Source organism: Chrysemys picta, chromosome 3, assembly GCF_011386835.1.
Source record: "Chrysemys picta bellii isolate R12L10 chromosome 3, ASM1138683v2, whole genome shotgun sequence".
In the NCBI taxonomy this organism is placed as follows: Eukaryota; Metazoa; Chordata; order Testudines; family Emydidae; genus Chrysemys; species Chrysemys picta.
In genome coordinates, this window is record NC_088793.1 from 149,600,105 (window position 1) to 149,623,927 (window position 23,823).

At 47.0% G+C, this 23,823-nt stretch overlaps 1 protein-coding gene across 1 annotated transcript in view; it reads left to right on the top strand.

Moving 5' to 3' along the window:
• Nucleotides 1–23,823, top strand: part of DNAH8 (dynein axonemal heavy chain 8) — a 595,636-nt gene that overhangs the window by 55,263 nt on the left and 516,550 nt on the right. Inside the window, exon 8 of the mRNA XM_065589982.1 lies at nt 22,307–22,483. Within this exon, the coding sequence (XP_065446054.1) occupies nt 22,307–22,483 (177 nt within the window). The remainder of the gene's footprint in view (nt 1–22,306; nt 22,484–23,823) is intronic.

Below are 23,823 nucleotides of genomic sequence, written 5' to 3' on the forward strand. Positions count from 1 at the left end.
GGCAGGGGGACACAAATCCTGGAGATGAATGCATGGCTGTGCAGATGGGTTTGATGTTATGGTTTTGGATTCCTGGATCATAGGGATGCTGTTCCAGGAACAAGAATCATCACTTGATCATTGGCCTGGTCTGTTCATTCCCTTTGAAACATCTGGCATTAGCCACTGTTGGAAGACAGGATACTGGGTTAGATGGACCATTGGTCTGACCCAATATGGCCATGTTCTTATGGGATGCTGTTCCAGGAAGGAGGACTGCTGGGAAGAGATGGAGTCCACTTGACCCAGAAGGGGAAGAGCCTCTTCTCACACTGACAAGCCAACCTGGTAAGGAGGGCTTTAAACTAGGTTCAGAGGAGCAGGTGACGAAAGTCTACAAGTAGGTATAAAAAGGAGAACTTAACAGAGGGCTAGATGTTTGAAGGGGGAATGGAAAATTCTGATAGTCATGGGAACAGCAAGAGGGAAAACAGTGGGGGAATCTATTAACAACTTAGATGTCTGTACGCAAATGCTAGGAGAATGGGGAATAGAGATGGAGAGATTGAAGTATAGGTAGACAAGCTAAATTATGATTTAACTGGTATTGCTGAGACTTGGTGGGTTAAATCTCATGACTTGAATATTGGTATAGAGAAGTATAGCTTGTTCAGGAAGGACAGATAGCAAAAAAAGAGGCGATATTGCATTATACATCAATAATATATACACTTGTTCTTAGGTCCTGAAGGGGGTGGGAGGCAGACCAGTTAAAAATCTGGGTGAAGATAAAAGGGGGGAAAACAGGGCAATGTCATGGTAGGGGTCTACTATTGATCAGCAAGTCAGGAGGAGGAGGCATTTGTAGGACAAAGAACAGAAATGTCCAAAACATGAGACCTGTGTTTTAAGGGACTTTAACTACCTAGGCATCTATAGTAAAAATAATAAGGCAAAACCCAAAATGTCCAATAAGTTCTTAGAATGTATTCGGGACAATTTCTTGTTTCAGAAGGTAGTGGGGGTAGCCAGGGGGGCAGCTATTTTAGAGTTGATGAATTTTCTTACAGCCTTACCAACATTGGTCCATGTTAAGAAAATCTAGGGAAAAGGAGTTCAGGAGTCCTGACAGTTTCTCAAAGAGACAATATTAAAGGCATAGTATCCTGATGTGAAGGAAAGAGAATGAGAATAGTAAGAGGCCAATATGGCTCTACCAGGAGCTCTTTAATAACCTGAAAATCAAGAAGGAATCCTACAAAAAGTGGAAACAGACAAATTGCCAAGGAGGAGTACAAGAGATTAGTACAAGCACGTAGGAGCAAAGTTTGTGGATATGTTTACACAGCACACTAAGCCCGGTCCAAGTTTAAGCCCTCACCCCCCCTTCCATCCACACAGAAATCAGTCTAGGATGACCACATGTTCTGATATTATCAGGACTGTCCCAATGCTAGGGGCCTTATCTTATATAGGCAGCTATTACCTGCCCCCCCCCTCCCAAAAAAGCATCCCGATTTTTCACACTTGCTATCTGGTCACCCTGAATCAGCCTGACTTGGGCCAGTAACCCCTCTGTACTTGGTCTCTGACCAATCCCCCAGCAGGGTCCAAGGGCCCAAGTTCTTCTGTGATATGGGTCAAAGCCCAGGCATTTTGCAGCATGGATGCAGCTCAAGTCCGGGTTGGCAAATTCGGTTCTGGAGAGTCTGTCATCACTATCCCATAATCCCCTTGGTGTGCTTTCCAGCCCTTCCATCCCAAAACTTCCCACTTGCTTCCCAGGAACTGGAAGCAACTTCCTGATTCAAATATAGCTGCTTGGTGTTTAACTCTTCATTTCCACATGGACTGCTCAATTGGAAACACAGTCAACCCTAACATATATTAGCTATGACCAGCACAAAGATGAAGCATGAAGCATGCTGCTAGGTGGCCAGAGGGACACAGCTGGTTTCTGGTTAACCTCTGGTGGAAGGCGAGCAAGACATTTGACGTCAACAAGAACATAAGAAAGGATCATGTCTTCAAAGCTATATCCAAGTATCTGGAGATGTTGATCAACTGGACAGCAGCACAATGCAGAAAGTGAATGAAGCGGCTGAATGTAGACTGCTGCAAAGTTAAGGATACTAATGGCACCTCTGGGAACTCCCTGTCTTCCTACCTCTTTTACGAGGAATTCAGCTGGGTTCTGGGAATCGTGATGAGCACTGAGCCCACAGTGGTGCATGACAATCTGCTGAGCAGAGATGGCACTCTTATAGCCCCCCCCTACCCTTGGTCACAGACGTTGCTGGAGAAGAGCTAATCACTGGAGGAAGGGCAAGAAGTGACCCTGATGCTGAGGCTGATAACCATTGAAGCTGTGCCGCTGGGACAGCTACAGCTGGGGAGCAGCTAACTTCAGAACAGACATCAGAGGAAGAGCCTGGTAAGTTTCTGCCACCATGTTTGTTTTTATTAATATATGAATGGGAATGATTTATGGCTTATGGCCCTATGAAGTATTAATACAAGCCGTGTTTTTTGTGTGCTTCTGGTCAGTGTAGAACCTATGACATTCGCTAGTACCCCCCTTCCCTCTGACACCATGTAGAATTCAAAATGGACAACACAGAAAGGAAAAGGTTAAGCAGTTATAACATTTTTACTAGTTCCTCACTGTTGGGATTCCTTCCGAGATCTTTTCCACTTGTCTTATCCTGAAACCTTGTCCACTTCTTGGAGAACACTTCATCTAGTTCTCTGGGATCCCAAAAACTCAGACACCAGATTTCGTCACTCAGGTTCCTTTATTTGACATACTGCAAAGCTATGCTCGGTTGATCAGACCCAAGCGTTGGTGGGTGTAAGATGTGCCACACATCCAACATTACATAGAAAAACTCTTCCTTTTATATACATGTATACATTACATTGTGTTTATGAATTGTCTTGATTACTTTGCAGCAACCAATCCCTGTACAGAATGCTCTGTCCATGCATTGTCCACACTTGACTTACTCTTTTCCTTGTGAATACATTCCTACTTTATCTTGTCCACTGTTAGTAAATGGTTCGCTGGATGTTCACCCTGTTATCTTAGCTGGCTCAGACATTCTGTCTTTTTAGTCTACTGACCTATTTATTTCAGGCTAGTGATCTGTTTGCCTAAGTCTATCTTCCAAGCAATGAGGCCTTCTTCCAAGTTTTAATTACTCAGGTCAGGCCAGGCTTCAGCTACACTCGCTGATTAAGTATGGGTTAGGCTCCACAATTAATAGCCTCACATACCTCACCTGATACAGCACACCTTATAAATCAGCCACACCTGCACTGCCCTGGACTGCCTTGAAACTGAGTTCCAAAAAAAACCCTGGGTGTTATGAGTCCAAACAAAACCATACTGTGTATATTTGGTCCAAAGCTGGCTTTAAAATATCGGTCCAAATTACGAGGAGGGTTGCTGTCTTTCTGTGTTAGGAGTCCCCATGCCAACCAGTCACATTTGTGCCTGGACACAAGGTGATTGTAAGGAGGCTGTACTGTGTCTCCATGCTGAATCAGCATCTTGTTGATTTTACCACAAATTTTCATCCATTGCTGACTGGTGATGAATGCGAACTTCTCAGAGTAGGAATTCCAGATGATCTGTTGCGTTCCAGGACAGGGCATACTTATTAAGCCACCCCTGTAACTCATAAGCCCCCTCCATTCCAAGATGAGATTGGCTGTCACTAGACACCTAAATATATCCATAGCATACGTGGATGGCTGTCTTCCACTGGCCTGGAGCAGTAGTTCATTCTTCCACTTAGGGACCCCCAGAATGATAGTGTTCTCTAGAGTCTGCCCTGCCTGAAAGGTTGAAAAATCATAACTAGTGACTAGACCACTTATAAGTCATCCTCCTCCCTAGAATAAATGAAGGGGATGTAGAAATGTAGATTTCAACTGAATTTTATATCTGTGTCTTACCATGATGTGTGATGGTTTTCAGTGCTGCTCCAAAGGATGTCTGAAATGGCCAATGTTTTTTGTATGAATGAAACAAAGCTCACTGATAAAAAGTATCATCTTTTGACGTAGAATTAAAGCAGTCTTTTATAGAGTGGAAATGTAATTTTTTATCATGATATTTTTCCTTTCAAGGCTCTTCCATCTCGGCAAGGCAAACACATGGCACTAAACACACAAACACACGGAGCCTGGAGGAGTGGACCCACCTACTGCAGGCATGGAGGGAGAGTGAGTCTGAGATGAATGGATGGGAGAGCTTCTAGATAAAATAAATCAGCAGACTGAATTCCAGAAGGACCAAATGGAGTATCAAAAAGATAAGGGTGCAAGGAGGGTGGAAAGAGAGATGGAAATTGCACAGCATGAGAAGAGATTCGTGGAGAGATTCATGGAGCATGACTGCAGGTTTAGGAAGAAAGACAGCGCAGCAGAAGGAGCTCTTTGAACAGTTACTTGTGCTCACAACTATCAGACTGCAGGCCGCCCTGCCACCTTCAGCTACAGCCCCACACCTTGAGTCCATTCCACGCTATTGTGTCCTGCACCTGCAGACTATGCGGCCTTTCCTCAATTCAGGGGGTGCTGGACCATGTCACAGACAATTAACACAGTAGTACATAGAACAGAGAAATGTACTCTGTGAATTAATCCAGTCCAATTGCAGTCCACACATGCAAAACTCACGAGAAATATCAAGGCGAACAGGGGGCAGGGGAGACCCAGGAATAGCTGGACATGTCATTTCAGAACATGCACCTTTCACTGTTTTGGCACTGTTTGCTTGTTGTTTGTATGTGTTGTTAGTAGCCAATCTGCCTTTCTGGTTCTTACAGTGATATGTAAATATCTATATAAAATAAAGCACACAAGGCTACAATAGCAAGTTTTATTACGTGTAATTTAAAAGTGGCACAAATTGTAATGAGTGACATCACATGTACATTCTCAATAAATTTCATAATAAAAATTTACAAAGTGTGATCACAGCAATCCATAAACTTTGAGTTGCAATACATTGCCAGTATTGATAAAACACATATCTCCATACATTTCATGGAAGTGTTTACAAAATTCATAATATGTAATACCAATACATTGAAAAAAAATCCCATAGCTGCCATACACCCATTCGCAGCACAACCTCAAATACCATTTCATTCCCCCTCATGCATTGGACCATGCAAATCCATTATGTTGGAGCACAAAACATCCCTGATTTTTGTTGTGCTTGTGGATCTAGCACCAGTCATGAGAGGTGCACTATCGGGTTGTGTGTACCAGTTCAGAAATCCAGCAGTGTCCTGGGTCCATTTCTGATTAAAAGATTCCCCCTTGTCCTCGCAGACATTGTGCAGACTGCACTGACAACACTGGCATCCAAATGGTTTTGAAGGCAGCACCTATGGGATTTCAATCCGCCAAATGCACATTTCACCACCATCCTACAGCTACTAAGTGTATAACTGAATATTCTTTGCCAGCTCTTCTGAAATCAGGATACAGTTTCATAAGCCATGGCAACAGGAGTTAAGTAGGGTGCCTTAGAATAACAGTGGGGACAGTAACTCCATTTATAACAATACCATTCAGTGGAAATAATATCCTAGCTTAAAACATAAAGCCCTGATCTATAGAGCACCCTGCCAGTGCATCTCATGTTAGTGTCCACGATTCTGCTCTGTGGTTGACCAGTGCTTGCTTAACAATGGAGTAGAACCCTTTGTGGTTTATATACTTATGCACGTCTTGCAGAAGCCAAACTATAGGCACATTAGTCTCATTAGTGGCTCTGGTGCTGTTTGGGAAGCCCATTTTCTCAAAGCCACCAATTATTTCAGGACCATTTGTGAAGCCCCCACCTTTGGATATATTATAATCCTGATCAATTTACAAACCTCTGCCACAACAATCCCCACAGTTGATTGCTAACTTCAAACTGGTTAGCCACAGACATGTAGCAGTCTGGGGTAGCCAGCTTCTAGATGGATATAGTGACCTGCTTCTGGACCAGCATGGACTCCCGCTATGGGTGGGTGTCTTGGTGCAGGATGGTTGAAGTAAACTTTTCACAAACCTCCAGGAACGTCTGCTTCTTAATGTGAAAGTTCTGTACCCATTGTTGGCCATACCAGGTCTGGATGATAATGAGATCGCATCAATCTGTGCTTGTAACCTTGCTCTAGAAGCACTGGTTTATATAGGGAGAATCTGCAGCTAATGCAACAGGCATGAGCAGTTTCAACTGTGTCACAGCTGGCATGTCAGCATCCCCCTTCAAGAGATGCATTTGGCAGTTCAGAGACTGCTGCCGAAATGTCCACCAGCAACTTGCAGGACCTCCACCTGATTTCCAAAAGGGATCTAACAGCATGAGGTGGATAAGTTCTTTAAGTAGTGTCCTTATGTGTGCTCCACTGTAGGTGCGGTAGCATCCCTGTGCCTGGGATCAGAGATTTTTGGTAGCAATGCCTGTTGGACTGCACATGCGCTCCTCCCCATCTCACGCCGTGAGCAGTATCTATATAGCACTGTGCAGTCCGGCCACTCTCAGTTCCCTCTCAACCACCCTTGGTCTGGGGCAAAATCCTGAGAAGAGCCCTTCATACCTCTATAGTACCTTTAGTAATAGTAGTGTTTCCATTGTAACTTCATAGTTATTAGCTGTTTCCTTTACTTTTCTTTTATTCTCCCTTAAATTTTTCCCCCTCTTTCCTCTCCATTACTCTTTAGATTAGCATAGGTTTCCTTTTTTCTATGCCCTTCCCTACCAAAAAGTTCTCCCTTCTCGGGGGCTATGCCCGGATCCCCCGTGTTTAAGAGGTACTTCTCATGTTGCGAGGCCATCCCCGTAAGCAACGGATAGTCACTCATGGTGTGTATGTTGTTTGGGTGAGGGGCATGTATCACAAAAGTGCACCCACTGCCTCAGATTGAAAGTGCTGTCCAGAAAGGACCATGAACTGAGACTAAAATTTTTATGAATGGAGAGTTCACTACAACCAGCCTCAGACCCTGGTCTCAATACCTCTCCTCTGTGGTAGTCACCATTGGCACAGTCATCGGTTGACCCCCACATGCCGTGCACCACTAACAGAAAATCTATGTTATCTCGCCCAGATGAGAAGAAAGACGCCCTGAGCTCACCCATCAGGGAGCCGCCTCAAAGAAAGGCATCCCTTGTGAGGTCGATAGCCTTGATATCTTCCAGGGCGAGACTTAGCTCCTTCAACCACCCAGGCATTTCTGCTACCAGCACTAGGGAGATGTCCAAGGACTCTAAACATGCAGGACTACATATAGGAACACTGTCACTTGGGATCAAGAAGAACAGTTCTAAAGATTTTGAAATCAGCACTGACTGCCTCAACTAAAATGACTTTGAGTGTGTTGGCACTGACCAAATAATCAGAACTGACCAAGTCCTTGGCACTGGCCAAGCCCTCGGCACCAGCCAAGTCTTCAGCACCAACCAAGCCCTCAGCACCGATGCAACCCTCGGCACCATCTACTGTTTGCTCGAGAGAATGCACTTCATTCTTGGCACAAGCGATGTCCTCAATCTCTGCACAGTCACTGGTGCTGATGATGCTCCTACTGGTACCATAGGAGTTTCTATACCCAAGAGACCAGATTGTCCCTGACACTCCAGAGTCGCTGCTCCTCCGTACCAAGCTCCCCATGGCTCATACCTCTTCCCTGGAGACACTACACCGCTGTCCTTCTCCACCGAGGACCACACAACCCATTTCTAGCAAGGATGAAGAGGTGGAGTACTCCATTGCACCTCGCACTCCACCATCCTTTACATGGTTGTTAAGCCACAGTGGCTTAACAACCATGTAAAGGAAGCAGTGAGAGATAAAAAGGCATCTTTTGAAAGTCAGGAAGTCAGATCCTAGTGAGGTAAATAGAAAGGAGCATAAACACTGTCAAATTAAGTGTAAAAATGTAATAAGAAAAGCCAAAAAGGAGTTTGAAGAATAGCTAGCCAAAAACTCAAAAGGTAGTAACAAAATGTTTTTTAAGTACATTAGAAGCAGGAAGCCGTCTAAACAACCAGTCGGGCCCCTGGACAATCGAGATACAAAAGGAGCATTTAAAGACGATAAAGTCATTGTGGAGAAACTAAATGAATTCTTTGCTTCAGTCTTCACTGCTGAGGATGTTAGGGAGATTCCCAAACCTGAGCCCTCCTTTGTAGGTGATAAATCTGAGGAATTGTCACAGATTGTAAATTAAGTAAATTAGGTAAATTATATAAATTACATAAGACACTTATGTAAATTAAGTGTCACTAGAGGAGGTTTTGGAATTAATTGATAAACTTAACAATAACAAGTCACCGGGACCAGATGGCATTCACCCAGGAGTTCTGAAAGAACTCAAATGTGAAATTGCGGAACTATTAACTATGGTTTGTAACCTGTCCTTTAAATCAGCTTCTGTACCCATGACTGGAAGATAGCTAATGTAACGCCAATATTTAAAAATGGCTCTAGAGGTGATCCCGGCAATTACAGACTGGTAAGTCCAACATCAGTACTGGGCAAATTAGTTGAAACAATAGTAAAGAATAGAATTGTCAGAGACATAGAAGAACATAAATTGTTGGGCAAAAGTCAACATGGTTTCTGTAAAGGGAAATCATGTCTTACTAATCTATTAGAGATCTTGGAAGGGGTCAACAAACATGTGGACAAGGGGGATCCAGTGGACATAGTGTACTTAGATTTCCAGAAAGCCTTTGACAAGGCCCCTCACCAAAGGCTCTTATGTAAATTAAGTTGTCATGGGATAAGAGGGAAGATCCTTTCATGGTTTGAGAAGTGGTTAAAAGACAGGAAACAAAGGATAGGAATAAATGGTAAATTTTCAGAATGGAGTGGGGTAACTAGTGGTGTTCCCCAAGCGTCAGTCCTAGGACCAATCCTATTCAACTTATTCATAAATGATCTGGAGAAAGGGGTAAACAGTGAGGTGGTAAAGTTTGCAGACAATACTAAACTGCTCAAGATAGTTAAGACCATAGCAGACTGTGAAGAACTTCAAAAAGATCTCACAAAACTAAGTGATTGGGGAACAAAATGGCAAATGAAATTTAATGTGGATAAATTTAAAGTAATGCACATTGGAAAAAATAACCCCAACTATACATACAATATGACGGGGGCTAATTTAGCTACAACTAATCAGGAAAGAGATCTTGGAGTCATCATGGATAGTTCTCTGAAGACGTCCATGCAGTGTGCAGCGGCAGTCAAAAAAGCAAACAGGAGGTTATGAATCCTTAAAAAAGGGATAGCGAATAAGACGGAGAATATCTTATTGCCCTTATATAAATCCATGGTGTGCCGTGCCCACATCTTGAATACTGCACACAGATGTGGTCTCCTCATTTCACAAAAGATATACTGGCATTAGAAAAGGTTCGGAGAAGGGCAACTAAAATGATTAGGGGTTTGGAACGGGTCCCATATGAGGAGAGATTAAAGAGGCTAGGACTTTTCAGCTTGGAAAAGAGGAGACTAAGGGGGGATATGATAGAGGTATATAAAATTATGAGTGGTGTGGAGAGAGTGAATAAGGACAAGTTATTTACTTGTTCCCATAATATAAGAACTAGGGGCCACCAAATGAAATTAATGAGCAGCAGGTTTAAAACAAATAAAAGGAAGTTCTTCTTCGAGTGCTTGCTCATATCCATTCCATTAGGTGTGTGCGCGCCGCGTGCACGATCGTCGGAAGATTTTTACCCTAGCAACACCGGCGGGTCGGCTGTGGAGCCCCCTAGAGTGGCGCCTTCATGGCGCTGAATATATACCCCAGCCGACCCGGCGCCCCCTCAGTTCCTTCTTACCGCCCCTGACGGTCGTTGGAACTGTGGAGCGCTGCTTAGCTGTTCTCCACTTTCCCTAGCTTATCTTGTTGTATCATAGTTGTAGTTATAGTTATAGTCTTAGAGTTTGTTGTAAGTTAGTTAAGTAGTTTTAAAGTTGTTCTAAATAGTCCAGGGGATTAAGGGGGTCGTCTCCCCCCTTTCTCCCCCGGCCGCGGGGCCGGGCTCATGCCCAACGCTCCCGGCTTCAAGCTGTGCGCCTCCTGCGCTAAACCTATGCCCACGAGCGACCCGCACGAATCCTGTCTGAAGTGCCTGGGAGAGTCACACCAGACAGACAAGTGTAAAATCTGTAAGGCCTTCCGTCCGAGAACCAAGAAGGAGCGGGACTTTCGGCTCAGGCAACTTCTGATGGAGGCGGCTCTTAGCCCGGACGCTCCTTCCACGAGCAAGGCCCCGGCACCTAGCACCTCGGTGCGCAGTGCCCCGGCGGCACCGGCTGCGACGACCACGCGAGTGGCGTCAGACAAGCCTCCCCGGCACCGGACCTCGTCGGCACCGCAGACACAGCAAGTGCCTCGGCGCCGGTCCTTATCCCCAGGGCATAAGAAAGCCCATAAGACGGGGACATCAGTGCCGAAGACGCCAGCTCCCCCAGTGTCGGGGGTAGAGCCGCGTCCACCGGTGGAGCAACGAAAACAGGTGCCTCCGGCACCGTCGACTCCGGCGCCGAGACCGTTGAGTCCGGTGCAAATAGCGTCTCCCCCCAGGCCGGCGGTGATACAGTGCCTCCCGTCGACTCCAGAGACCTTCGCGGCGGCGAGAGACTTAATAGCCCTCACGGAGCCGGCACCGCCTCAACCACCGGCACCGACTGCACCGTTGACTCGCCCGGTCCAGTCGAGGGGGAAACCTGCCTTGATGCGCCCGCCATCACAAGGGCTGGAACCTCGGCACCGATCCAGGTCCCGAAGCAGGTCCCCACGCCGCTCGCAGTCCCGGCACCGAATATCGTCTCGGCACCGGTCGTACTCGCGGCCAAGATCTTCTTCGCGGCACCGCTCTTCGTCTCGGCACCGATATGATCGTCGGCACCGATCAACGTCGAGACGTAGTTCTCGGCACCGCTACGGTCGACGCTCGACGTCGAGGGGTCGCTCCCGGCACCGGGCATACTCCAGGTCCTCGTCGAGGTCCAGATCCGACTCCCGGCACCGACGAGGTCATCGGCACCGGTCGCGGTCCCGGCACCGATCGCCGGCACCGCGCAGAGATAGATCATCTCCGGACCGGCACCGTGCGGCACCGCAGCCCACCGGGATGGTTTCATCTCTCTCGGCACCGCCATGGCCGTCTAGATCGGTGTCTCGTTCCTCGGAGGACCTGTCGAGATCGGCATACCCCCCTCAAGGGCACGCCGAGGAACAAAATTTCGGCCACTGGCAAGAGATGGCAGAGGACCACTCTCATGGACCATCTCACTGGTCGTTTTGGACCCCGTGGGCGTACCACCAAGAGCAAGGGGCTCCAATACCATCGACCTCTCGCTCGGGTCACTCGGTCAGAAGGGCCCCAGAATCCACCATCTCTCGGCCTCCGCCAGGAGGCATGGAGGCTTCGGTGTCCACGCCACCCGACACCAGGGACCCAAGTGCAGGTGATGCCCCGGCCCAAGAGCAAGGGGATCAGGACCCCCCCTTGGATCCGGTACCACCGGAGGCATCCTCTTCCTCCTCTCCGGACGAGGCAGTGGCGGGCACTTCATGTACGGGTCCCCCTCCGATAGATCTTCGGGCTCACCAGGATCTCCTGCGTAGGATGGCCCGTAATATGGACCTGCAGGCGGAGGAGATAGTGGAGGTGCACGACCCGATCGTGAACATCCTTGGAGCAGATGCCCCATCGAGGGTGGCGTTACCTCTGATCCGCACGATCCAAACGAATGCGGATACGATATGGCAAACTCCTGCCTCCATTCCACCCACAGCGAGAGGGGTGGAAAGAAAATACTTTGTCCCCTCTAAGGACTATGGGTACTTGTATACCCACCCCCAACCGTGCTCACTGGTGGTGGAATCAGTGAATGCACGAGAGCGCCACGGCCAGCAGGCTGCAGCGCCTAAATCAAAAGAGGCTAAGCGGCTCGACCTGTTTGGCCGTAAGGTTTACTCAGCCGGAGGGCTACAACTTAGAGCGGCGAACCAACAGGCGCTACTGAGCCGCTACAATTTCAACTCCTGGAACTCTATGGGGAAGTTTAAGGAGTTGATTCCCCAAGAGTCCAGGGAAGAGTTTGGAGCCATGGTAGAGGAGGGCAAGAAGGTGGCTCGGACCTCCTTGCAGGCCTCCTTGGACATTGCAGACTCAGCGGCGAGGACCCTGGCTTCGGGTATCGCTATGCGCAGGATCTCCTGGCTTCAGGTTTCGGGTTTGCCTCCGGAGCTGCAACAAACCCTACAAGATCTGCCTTTTGAGGGTCATGGATTGTTCTCAGATAAGACGGACTCTCGCCTGCAGAGCCTCAAGGACTCGAGAACAATCATGCGCTCCCTGGGGATGCATGTTGTGGGCCCCCAGCGCAGGCCATTTAGGCCGCAGCCTCAGCGCTTCTACCCCCCCCCGCCTCGTCAGAGACAGGACTCGGCCCGGAGGCGAGGGCGAGGTGGTAGAAGAAGGTGGACCGGCCCTCAACCCGGCCAGAACCAGGGGCCACCTCGACCACCTTCAGGCCCCAGGCAGAACTTTTGAAGGTGCGGTCGAGGACGGCGCCCCAGTCATCCCCCAGGATCCAGCCCCCTCCTTTCGGGATCGCCTCTCCCACTTCCACCGTGCTTGGTCCCTTATAACTTCGGACCGTTGGGTCCTCCGCACGGTGGAGGGGGGATACGCTATCCAGTTTTCTTCTATCCCCCCCTCCTCCCCCCCTTCCCCGTCCCTCTTCAGGGACCCTTCTCACGAGCAACTTCTTATACAGGAAGTTTCTACGCTCCTCGCTATGGGGGCCATAGAGGAGGTTCCAGTGGAATTAAGGGGCAGGGGATTCTATTCCCGTTATTTCCTCATCCCCAAGTCCAAAGGAGGTCTGCGACCCATCTTGGACTTGCGCGGACTCAACAAATTCGTAGTAAAGTTGAAGTTCCGCATGGTCTCTCTGGGGGCCATTATCCCTTCCCTCGATCCTGGAGACTGGTTTGCCGCCCTCGACATGAAAGACGCATACTTTCACATTGCTATTTACCCGCCTCACAGACGCTTCCTCCGATTCGTGGTAAACAGGGTGCACTACCAATTTGCAGTCCTTCCCTTCGGACTATCTTCGGCCCCACGGGTCTTCACGAAATGTATGGCTGTCGTGGCAGCGTACCTTCGTCGGCAAGGGATACAGGTGTTCCCGTACCTAGACGACTGGCTGGTACGCGGTCGCACCAAGGAACAAGTTCGCGATCACGTCCACATAATAGTGCGCACATTCAACAAGTTGGGTATCCTACTCAACAAGGACAAATCCACTCTAGAACCTACCCAGAGAATAGAATTCATCGGTGCGGTTCTAGACTCCAGACGCGCACAAGCCATCCTTCCAGACAATCGCTTTTGCACCATCACGAGCCTCATCCAGGGACTCAAGGCCTTCCCAACTACCACGGTGAGGTCGTGCCTTACCCTCCTGGGTCACATGGCTTCATGCACGTACGTAACCAGGCATGCCAGACTTCGGCTTCGCCCACTCCAGACCTGGGTGTCATCAATATACCGCCCACATCGGGACAGCCTGAATATGGTGGTCACAATCCCGAACTCGGTCCTGACCTCCCTCACATGGTGGCTAGATCACAATGTGGTTTGCGAGGGGATGCCGTTTCACGGCCCACAACCCTCTCTGCACCTGGTCACAGACGCTTCATCTCTGGGTTGGGGCGCCCATCTCAACGAGCACCATACCCAGGGCCTGTGGACTGCACCTCAGCTAGCCCTACACATCAATGTTCGGGAACTGATGGCGGTGCGCCTGGCGTGCCAGGCATTTCTCAATCTCCTACGTGGCCGCTGTGTGTTAGTTCTCACCGACAACACCACGGCCATGTTTTACATCAACAAGCAAGGAGGAGCACGTTCGTCAATTCTATGCCAAGAGGCCATTCGCCTGTGGGACTTCTGCATCGCCCACTCAATCCATCTCACGGCATCGTTCCTCCCTGGAGTCCAGAACACTTTAGCGGACCGACTCAGCAGGTCCTTTCAAACGCACGAGTGGTCTATCCGTCCGGACATCATACATTCCGTCTTCCAGAAGTGGGGGTTTCCCCAGATAGACCTGTTTGCATCTCGAGACAACAGGAAGTGCCACGTGTTCTGCTCCCTGCAAGGTCGAGCTCCGGGCTCCCTCTCGGATGCGTTTCTCCTTCCCTGGAAAGACCACCTGTTTTATGCCTTCCCTCCGTTTCCTCTGGTCCACAAGGTACTGCTCAAATTGCGCAGAGACCAGGCACAGGTGATTCTGATCGCTCCAGCGTGGCCGAGACAACATTGGTACACCACGCTGTTGGAACTCTCGGTTCAGACACCGATCCCGCTTCCGTTGTATCCGGATCTCATCACGCAGAACCACGGCCGGCTGCGTCACCCCGACCTGCAATCACTCCACCTCACGGCGTGGCTGCTCCATGGTTCACCCAGGCAGAGCAACAGTGTTCTCACTCTGTCCAACAGATTCTGCTGAGCAGTAGGAAGCCCTCAACACGGACCACATACTTGGCCAAGTGGAAGCGGTTCTCCTGTTGGTGCGAACAACGAGCCACGTCCCCATTGCACGCACCTATTCCTCTTATTTTGGAATATCTCCTCTTCCTAAAACAGCAAGGGTTGGCGATATCTTCAATTAGAGTTCACCTGGCAGCTATATCGGCCTTCCATCCAGGGGAACTCGCGTCCTCGGTGTTCTCTAACCCGATGGTCGTTAGATTCCTCAAGGGCTTAGACCGGATGTACCCACAACAACGTCAGCCCGTTCCGACGTGGGACCTCAACCTGGTTCTCTCCAAGCTCACAGGTCCTCCATTCGAGCCACTGGCCACCTGTTCACTTCTGTACCTATCCTGGAAGACAGCCTTCCTCGTAGCCATCACCTCAGCAAGGCGCGTTTCTGAACTCAGGGCGCTTACATCCGAGCCCCCTTACACAGTTTTCCATAAGGATAAAGTGCAGCTCCGCCCACATCCTGCCTTTCTCCCTAAGGTGGTTTCTCCATTTCATATCAACCAGGATATATTTCTCCCGGTTTTTCACCCTAAACCACATGCTTCTCGCCAGGATCAACGTTTGCATTCCCTGGACGTACGCAGGGCCCTGGCCTTCTACATTGACCGCACAAGGCCCTTTAGAAAGACGACGCAACTCTTCGTTGCAGTAGCTGACCGAATGAAAGGCTCACCGGTCTCCTCACAACGCCTATCCTCCTGGATTACGTCTTGCATCCGGACTTGCTATGACCTGGCAGGTGTCTCAGCACCGCACCTCACCGCTCACTCCACGAGGGCCCAAGCGTCCTCGACGGCTTTCCTGGCGCAAGTTCCGATCCAGGACATTTGTAGAGCTGCGGTTTGGTCGTCAGTCCACACGTTTACAGAACACTATGCACTAGTGCAGCAGTCCAGGGACGATGCTGCCTTCGGATCAGCAGTTTTGCACACAGCAATGTCTCACTCCGACCCCACCACCTAAGTTGGGCTTGGGAGTCACCTAATGGAATGGATATGAGCAAGCACTCGAAGAAGAAAAGACGGTTACTCACCGTTGTAACTGTTGTTCTTCGAGATGTGTTGCTCATATCCATTCCAAACCCGCCCCCCTTCCCCACTGTCGGAGTAGCCGGCAAGAAGGAACTGAGGGGGCGCCGGGTCGGCTGGGGTATATATTCAGCGCCATGAAGGCGCCACTCTAGGGGGCTCCACAGCCGACCCGCCGGTGTTGCTAGGGTAAAAATCTTCCGACGATCGTGCACGCGGCGCGCACACACCTAATGGAATGGATATGAGCAACACATCTCGAAGAACAACAGTTACAACGGTGAGTAACCGTCTTTTCTTCACACAGCACACAGTCAACTGTGGAACTCCTTGCCTGAGGAGGTTGCTAAGGCTAGGACTATAACAGGGTTTAAAAGAGAACTAGATAAATTCATGGAGGTCAAGTCCATTAATGGCTATTAGCCAGGATGGGTAAGGAATTGTGTCCCTAGCTTCTGTTTGTCAGAGGGAGGAGATGGATGGCAGGAGAGAGATCACTTGATCATTACCTGTTAGGTTCACTCGCTCTGGGGCACCTGGCATTGGCCACTGTCGGTAGACAGGATACTGGGCTGGATGGACCTTTGGTCTGACCCAGTATGGCCATTCTTATGTTCTTATATCAAGGGCAGCCACACAAAGAATAATCTTTTCATCCTCAATACCAAGTCCCAGAGACCAGAAGTGAACTGGGTTTCTGGTAGGGACCCCCCTTGGATGCAAACTGATATGCCACTTCCCCCAAATTGGCCCTATTGGGACCCTTGGGCCATGTATAAGGCACACTTTCCCAACCCGCCACGAGCAGAGACAGAGACCTATACACTCTCTGTCCTCAGTCTCTAGACTACCTGACCCTCAACCAGAATTACTAGAGGAGCAGGAGGAGAGTTTATACCACCAACCCACTTCTCCCGATGAGGCCATCATGCCACCACCTCCAACATCAGCAAATGGCTTTAAACAGTTCCAAGAATTGTTCTGCAGGATTGCGGATTGCCTCCAGATCCCCCTGGAGGAAGACAGAGAGCAACAGCAGAAGTTGCTCAACATCTTGCATGCCTGTACATTGGCAAAGGTCACACTCCCGATCAACAATGGCTTGTTGGACCCCGCCACCGTGATCTGGCAGACCCCAACATTAATACCACCCACCTGCAAGCCAGCAGACAAGAAGCACTATGTCCCCACTAAGGACATGGAATTTCTCTTTTCCCACCCTACTCTGAACTTCTTCATTGTCAATGTGGTGCAAAAGAAGGGGCGACAACACCATTCTAGGACTACCCCTTATGACAGAGACTGGAAGAAGCTAGATCTCTTTGGTCGCAAAGCATACTCCTCAGCAACTCTCCAGTTCTGTATTGCTAATTATGAGGCACTGCTAGCCAAATATAATCACATCAACTATTCCAAGTTTCAGAAATTTAGCCAACACCTCCCAGAGGACAAAAAAGAGCAGCTCCAGGCACTGGTGATGGAAGGACAACTTCTGGCCCACATGGTGCTGCAAGCCTCTCTGGATGCCGCGGACATGACGGCCCACTCTATTGCAACATTGGTGATGATTAGATGAGCCTCATGGCTTCACCTCTCAGGGTTCCCCAGAGAGGTGCAGACTACTGTGAAAGATCTTCCCTTTGAAGGATCTAAACTCTTCGCTGAGTGCATGAATGAGTTCCTACATTCTCCAAAGATTCTAGAGTAATGCTGCATTCACTTGGTGTACATGCACCAGCACCGAAGAGAAGACAGGGTAGATATCAACATATCCTAAGGTCTTGACCTCTACATTTCACCCCTCAGCAGTAGTATGACACAATGCAGGTGGCAGAGACCTCCTCCCACATGCAGACAGACACCAGCGCAAGGGACTACTCCCCTCCCATCTACCTCCAAACAACAATTTTGAAAATTTAGTTGAGGCCCTAAGATGCCTTCGCCAGGTCCAGTCGCTGCAACCATCTCCAATAACCTATCTGTTTGTCTACCGCTTGACCCTCTTCTACCCATCATGGTGACAAATCACCTGAGACAAGTGGGTTCTGGAAATCATCAACAAAGGGTATTCCATTCCGTTCCTCTCTCTCTGCTGCATACCTACCTGGACACCAGAACACCATGGCAGACTCATTAAGCAGGAGATCCCCACAAGTCCACGAGTGGGAGTTAGACACAAGAGCCCTACAACACATATTCAACTGCTGGGGATTCCTAAGCATATATCTCTTTGTCATACCCGAAAATGTCAATTGTCCACAATGCTGCTCAAGAGTGGGTTTGGGTCACTGATCTCTGGGAGATACTTTCCTCATACATGGGATGCACCCTTACTCAACACCATTCCACCCTCTCCCCTACTGCTCATAGTACTTCACAAGAGACAGATGGAATGAGCCAGAGTCATTCTCATAGCCTCATCACGGCCATGACAGATACAGTATCCTTACCTCATGCACATGAATGTCTGTCCACCAATCACCCTGCAGTTGACTTCACACCTCCTCTTGCAGGATGCAGGCCAAATCCTCCATCTGAATTGAGAACTCTTCCATCTGAAGGCATGGCTCCTTCATGGTTTCAGGATCCAGAGCTAACCTGTTTGGAAGAGGTAAAGGAGATTCTTTTAAATAGAAGACGTGCTACAACTCGTTATACTTACCTGCATAAATGGAAAAGATTCTGGACTTGGTGCGATACCAACTATGTCCCAGCAATGAACACTCCTTTACCATTCATTCTAGACTGCATTCTATAACTTAAAAGATCAGGACTGTTCATAAGCTCAATTCGTGTACATCTGGCTGCCATTACTATATTCCATCCCAAGATAGAAGGTCATTCCATATTTACCCAATCATTAACAAAAAGATTCCTTAAGGGCCCTCAAAACCTTTACCCTCAAATCCGAGACCCTACCCCACCTTGGGATCCCGGACTAGTTTTGTGCTATCTCACCAGCTCTCCATTTGAACCCATGACAACCTGCTCCTACCTACACCTATCTGTGAAAACAGCATTTCTCTTCGCCTTCACTTCACATGCTGATTCCTTACCACTACATTGAGTGATTAGTTCGTTCACAGCATTTAGTTAGTCCTTGATGTCCTTCTTGGATGAGGTTTAGGATTTCTCCTCTCATTTCATTTGGAAATAAGATGCAGTCACCTTTCATCATGAGTCCACTTGGCTCATTTGTCCATGTACTGCAAAGTACTCTTGTCACTTCCTTAATTTCCTTTAGATACTTAGGCCACCCACCCCAATGTAACTTAGAACTTCTTGAAACTGTGTCTGTCGATGTTGCTTGTTGTAACTAGTGTAGTCTATTTTCTGACACTGGTCTTTATGCATCCACATAGGCCTATATGTCATTTTCAAGTCCACAGGTAGTTGAGTGTGATGCTGGGGTCCGTGACAGTCTTTTTGTTACTACCACATTTCCCCCCAGGAATGTATTTAGCAATTGGGTTAAATTACATTAACTTTATTGGTAAACAGTGGAATCTTAGAGGTGCTTGATCCAGGTCTTTTCCATTGATGAAGGTTGTAAGTGATTTATGGTCTGTTATCAGTGTAAAAGCATCCAATCCACACAGATATCTGTAGAAGTTTTGAGATACGTATACACTTGCTAGGCACTCCTTTTCAATCTGTGCATATAGTTTTTTTTGCTTTTGTGAGTGTGCAAGAGCAAAATGCAACTGGCTTCCACACAGATCCATGTTGTTGCAACAGTACACTATCTATGCCACAAGTGTTTGTTTGGAGAATACTGTAGCTCTTTTCACTTTGAGAAGAAAGTCATGCAGTGTTGGGAGGATGTATTTTTCAGTTACAACTGCTTCATTTAGTCTTTTAAGATCCACACAGATTTGTGTTTTTCCATTTTTCTCTATAACTGGTACTATTGGGGCACACCAGGGTGCTGGCCCAGAGATTTCCTTAATTATTCCAACCTATTCCATTCTCTTTAACTCAGTTTCCACTTTATGAAGTAATGAGAATCCTGTCGTGTATGTACACTGTATGATTTAGCATTGCCTTTTATGATTATTTGTACTTAGTCTTCTTTTAAAAGTTCACTATCACCAAATATTCCATTGAGTTCTTCCACCTTTCTCACTATGCCCATCATAGCTGCCATGATGCAGCTGGGAAGGTTGTTGGTCTTTGATCTTTTGATCACATATGATCTGAATAAATAGCTTTTTGTCTTTGTAAATTGTTTCTGTGATGAACTGGCTTGTGCAGTTCAGAATATCTCCAGGGCTAATCAAGGCTGAGTCACGTGATTTCAGCTCTGGGAGGTATTGAAAGTGATTGTAAGTCCCTTCTGAGATGATGGTCACATCTGCTCCTGAATCAATTTTAAAGTCAATAGTCTTTTCAGTTCACTCTCCAGGCAGGCTCTGTATCATCACGGGTGATAGAATCAAGAGTCATTGTTTCTGGAATCTAATAAGCTGCAAAATGTATATATTCTATGCATGTTTTACATATTTTACTTTAGTTGGACACACATCTTGAGCTGTGAAGTTTTCTACTTCTTGTGTATTTAGTCTAAAATGCTTTTTGCAGTTTGGTTGAAATCTGCTCCTCTTAGTCTCAGGAGACTTTTGGTAATAACTTTTAGCATCTACAGCTTCTAAGTTAATTTCAGATTTTTTAAGTTTGAGAAGTTGTCCTTGGTTTTTCTGTTTTGCTAGCTCAGACTGCTTTTCCCTTTTCTGTGTGTAGTGTCTGTTTTTAATTGTAGCTGCTGTGAAAGGCTTTTGTCTGATAACCCAATAATCAGCCTATCTCTGATATTTACATGTTTTGCATTCATAGAATGACAGTTTTCAGCCAGTGCTAGGGTGACCAGATGTCACGATTTTATAGGGACAGTCCCTATTTTTGGGTCTTTTTCTTATATCAGCTCCTGTTACGCCCCACCCCCTGTCCCAATTTTTCACACTTGCTGACTGGTCACCCTAGCCAGTGCATACAGAATTCTTATAAAATATTCAACATTTTCCCCTGGTTCTTGAATTTTCTGGTGAAAGCATGCTCTTTCGTAATCCATATTTATCGGCAGAATAAAGTATGAGTCAAATATTGCCCGAACTCTTTTATAGTCATCTTTGTCACAGTCTTCAGTAAAGGTGAATGATTTAAAGATATGCTCAGCCTGCTTCCCCATAGCATAAATTAAGGAGCATACCTTGCTATATGTCCAGTTTCCTTGTGGAGTTTGGTTGCAATGTGAAATCTTGCAAAATATTGCTTCCAGTCTGTGTATTCTGAAGGTTTTGTCAAAACTGAAGTTCTCTGGGGCATTGAAGAGTGGCATGTTGATGAGATCATGCGAACTTTGTTGCTTTTCTTTCCTTCTGTCTGCAATCTGTGTTGATGTGTTCCTTCTGTTTCTGTTCTCCTCTTGCACTATTTTACTTCTGCCAGCATGTCATGTACACCTTGTACACAGTGCTGCAGATCAGGCTTTTGTACCAGATATGGACTGGCTACAGAGCTTCCTTCGTAGGGTCATACAACAGAGATGTGTCCACTATAAGATCTTTTAATGTAGTGCCAGGTGTGGCTGAGGTTAGCTTAAATAAGATATGTTACACTCAATGCTACCTACTGGCTGAACATTATAATACCGTTCAGCCTTCCATTTCATCTTGCTCCTGCAGGGATCCAGTGTCATCAGATCTGTGACTGACCAAGAAGCCCTCTCACTCTCTCCTTCCTTGACAACAATGCTGCAGAGGGCTCTCTGAGCTGCCACAGGGCCAGTGATACCTGATCCCTGCAAGTACAAGTACAAGGGGAGGCTGCACTTGTGCCTACTATTACCTATGGCTGTTTTTTTCATCGATTTCAATGTTTCAGCTGAAATCGAAGTTTACCAACATCTGTTGATTTAAATTGAAGTCTGCCAAGCCTATCTATGAGAAAAGGTTAAAAAACCTGGGCCTGTTTAATCTTGAGAAAAGAAGACTGAGGAGGGACCCGATAACAGCCTTCAAATATGTTGAGTACTGTTATAAAATATGATGGTGATCAATTATTCTTCATGTCCACTGAAGGTAGAACAAGAAATAATGGGTTTTCTCTGCATCAAGGGAGATTTAGATTATGTGTTAGAAAACTTTACAATTATAAGAATAATCAAGGACTGTAATCAAGCACAGGTTTTCAAGGGTGGTTCTGGAACACCCATCATTGGAGGCTTTTAAGAACAGGTTAGATAAACACTTGTCAGGGATAGTCTAGGTATGCTTGCTCCTGCCTCAGTGCCGGCAACTGGATTTGAGGACCTCTCAAGGTCTCTTCCAGCACTATATTTCTATGATTCTGTGATTCTATGTCCAGCTCTCTGTCCTGACTGATTTAAGTCCTCATTCTGAGGGATTCTAATTAGCAAAGGATCTAAGCATGGTTATGACCTTCCCTGCCCTTTATACCCTCTACTACGAGAAGCAGAAGGGTTCTTAGGGTGTAGGTGTACCTCCAGTGGAAGCTGCTATTCCAAACAATCCAATCTCATGTTCATGGGGTGCATACACACCAAGAGTGGAATCTGTGGGAACAATACATCTTGAAAAAACATAGTTACTGTAGGATTAGCAACATTTCTTTACATAGAGTAAGAAATATCTAAACTAGTGATACAAACTTTATTTTATATTTAAAGTTATTTTATTGATTGCAGGTTCTTATCGAGAGTGAGCAGATGAGAAAAGAAGCTGACGATTCAGGGCCATTGACTGAACTAGAACACTGGAAACGTATGTCTGCTAAATTCAATTTTATTATTGAGCAGATCAAAGGACCAAGTTGCAAAGCTGTCATAAATGTTCTAAATGTTGGACATTCCAAACTATTAAAGGTAATTCTTATTTTGTTCTTTTAAAAACTCCTTTGATTGCTTTAAGCTAGACTTGCAATATTTATTTTACTTTATGGTATTGAGAGGGTCTTTGTGAGGAGAAGTGGGAGAAGAAAGAGGAAAATATAGGGGAGGAGGTACAGTACATAGTATATGGAGAGAAATAGCATGGGATATTAGGGGATGTAGAAATAAATTACAATTACTGAAGCTAACTCAAGATAATTTCAGGACCTGCCTTGACATTGTTTTTTCTGAATATCATTGAGTTTGAGTGATTGCATATGTCAAATCTACTGTAGGCATGTGAAACGCAACAGAGGGTCCTGTGGATTGTAGGCATGTGTGCTCCCTGTGAACAGATGCCAGAGATTTCCCCCTCTCAACGGTTCCCATTGAGGTGGCTTGAGTGCTTGCTTTCGCCACGTGTCACTGCGTGCTGGTATAAGAGAGTGGAGCTGCCTTCCTCCCCCTCAGTTCCTTCCTACTGCCAGTGACAGTTGTTGGAACAATTCCAGACTTGATTAAGTCAAGAACTTCCCTCATTCGTCTTTGTATATATTTGTAAATTAGTAGTTACAGTTAGTTTTAGGGCTAGATGTCCATTTTTGGCCTCTTTTGATCTTTTTTCTCTTTCGGTATTGGGACCAATACCGGAATGATGCCTCACTTCCTGGGGTTTAAGTCCTGCCAGACCTGCACAAAGCCTATGCCGGTCAACAACCTGCATCCAACCTTCCTGAAATGTTTCAGAGAATCTCACATCAATGACAAATGTCACATTTGTAAAGGTTTCAAACCTTGATCAGAAAAAGATAGGGTGGCGAGACATAAGTGTTTGCTTATGGAAGCAGTACTTTGAACCCCATTGGTGTTGTCACATGGGGAAAGCACACCAACTACATCTACTTTTTTACGGTGTGCACCGCTGGTGATATCCCTGGCTCTTTGGTCCCATTGCCTGATACTGAAGAAAAGACTCAGACCTTCTCAGCTTCCACTTCTGCATCAGTATCGAAGTAAGACAGAGGCAGACACTCAACAAAGCATTTGGGAGAGAGGCCATCCCTAGAACACTTGTCATCTCTCAAGGAAGGATTGCAGCCTCTGGAGCTCGTTCCAGGTCTATTGAGTCTGTCCCCTGAAGGACATTTGTAGAGCCAAGAGATGGTGCCAATCCCACCAACATCAGAGGCATGTGCAACTGCAAAAGATTTGCTTAGCCTCTTGGTACTGGTATCACTGGCAGCGGAAAGCCTGCAGTCGGTGCTCATATCTCGCCGCTCCAAGATCCTGCTGTACTGCCATCCAAACCTCCGCAGAAGCCTGTCTTGTCCATA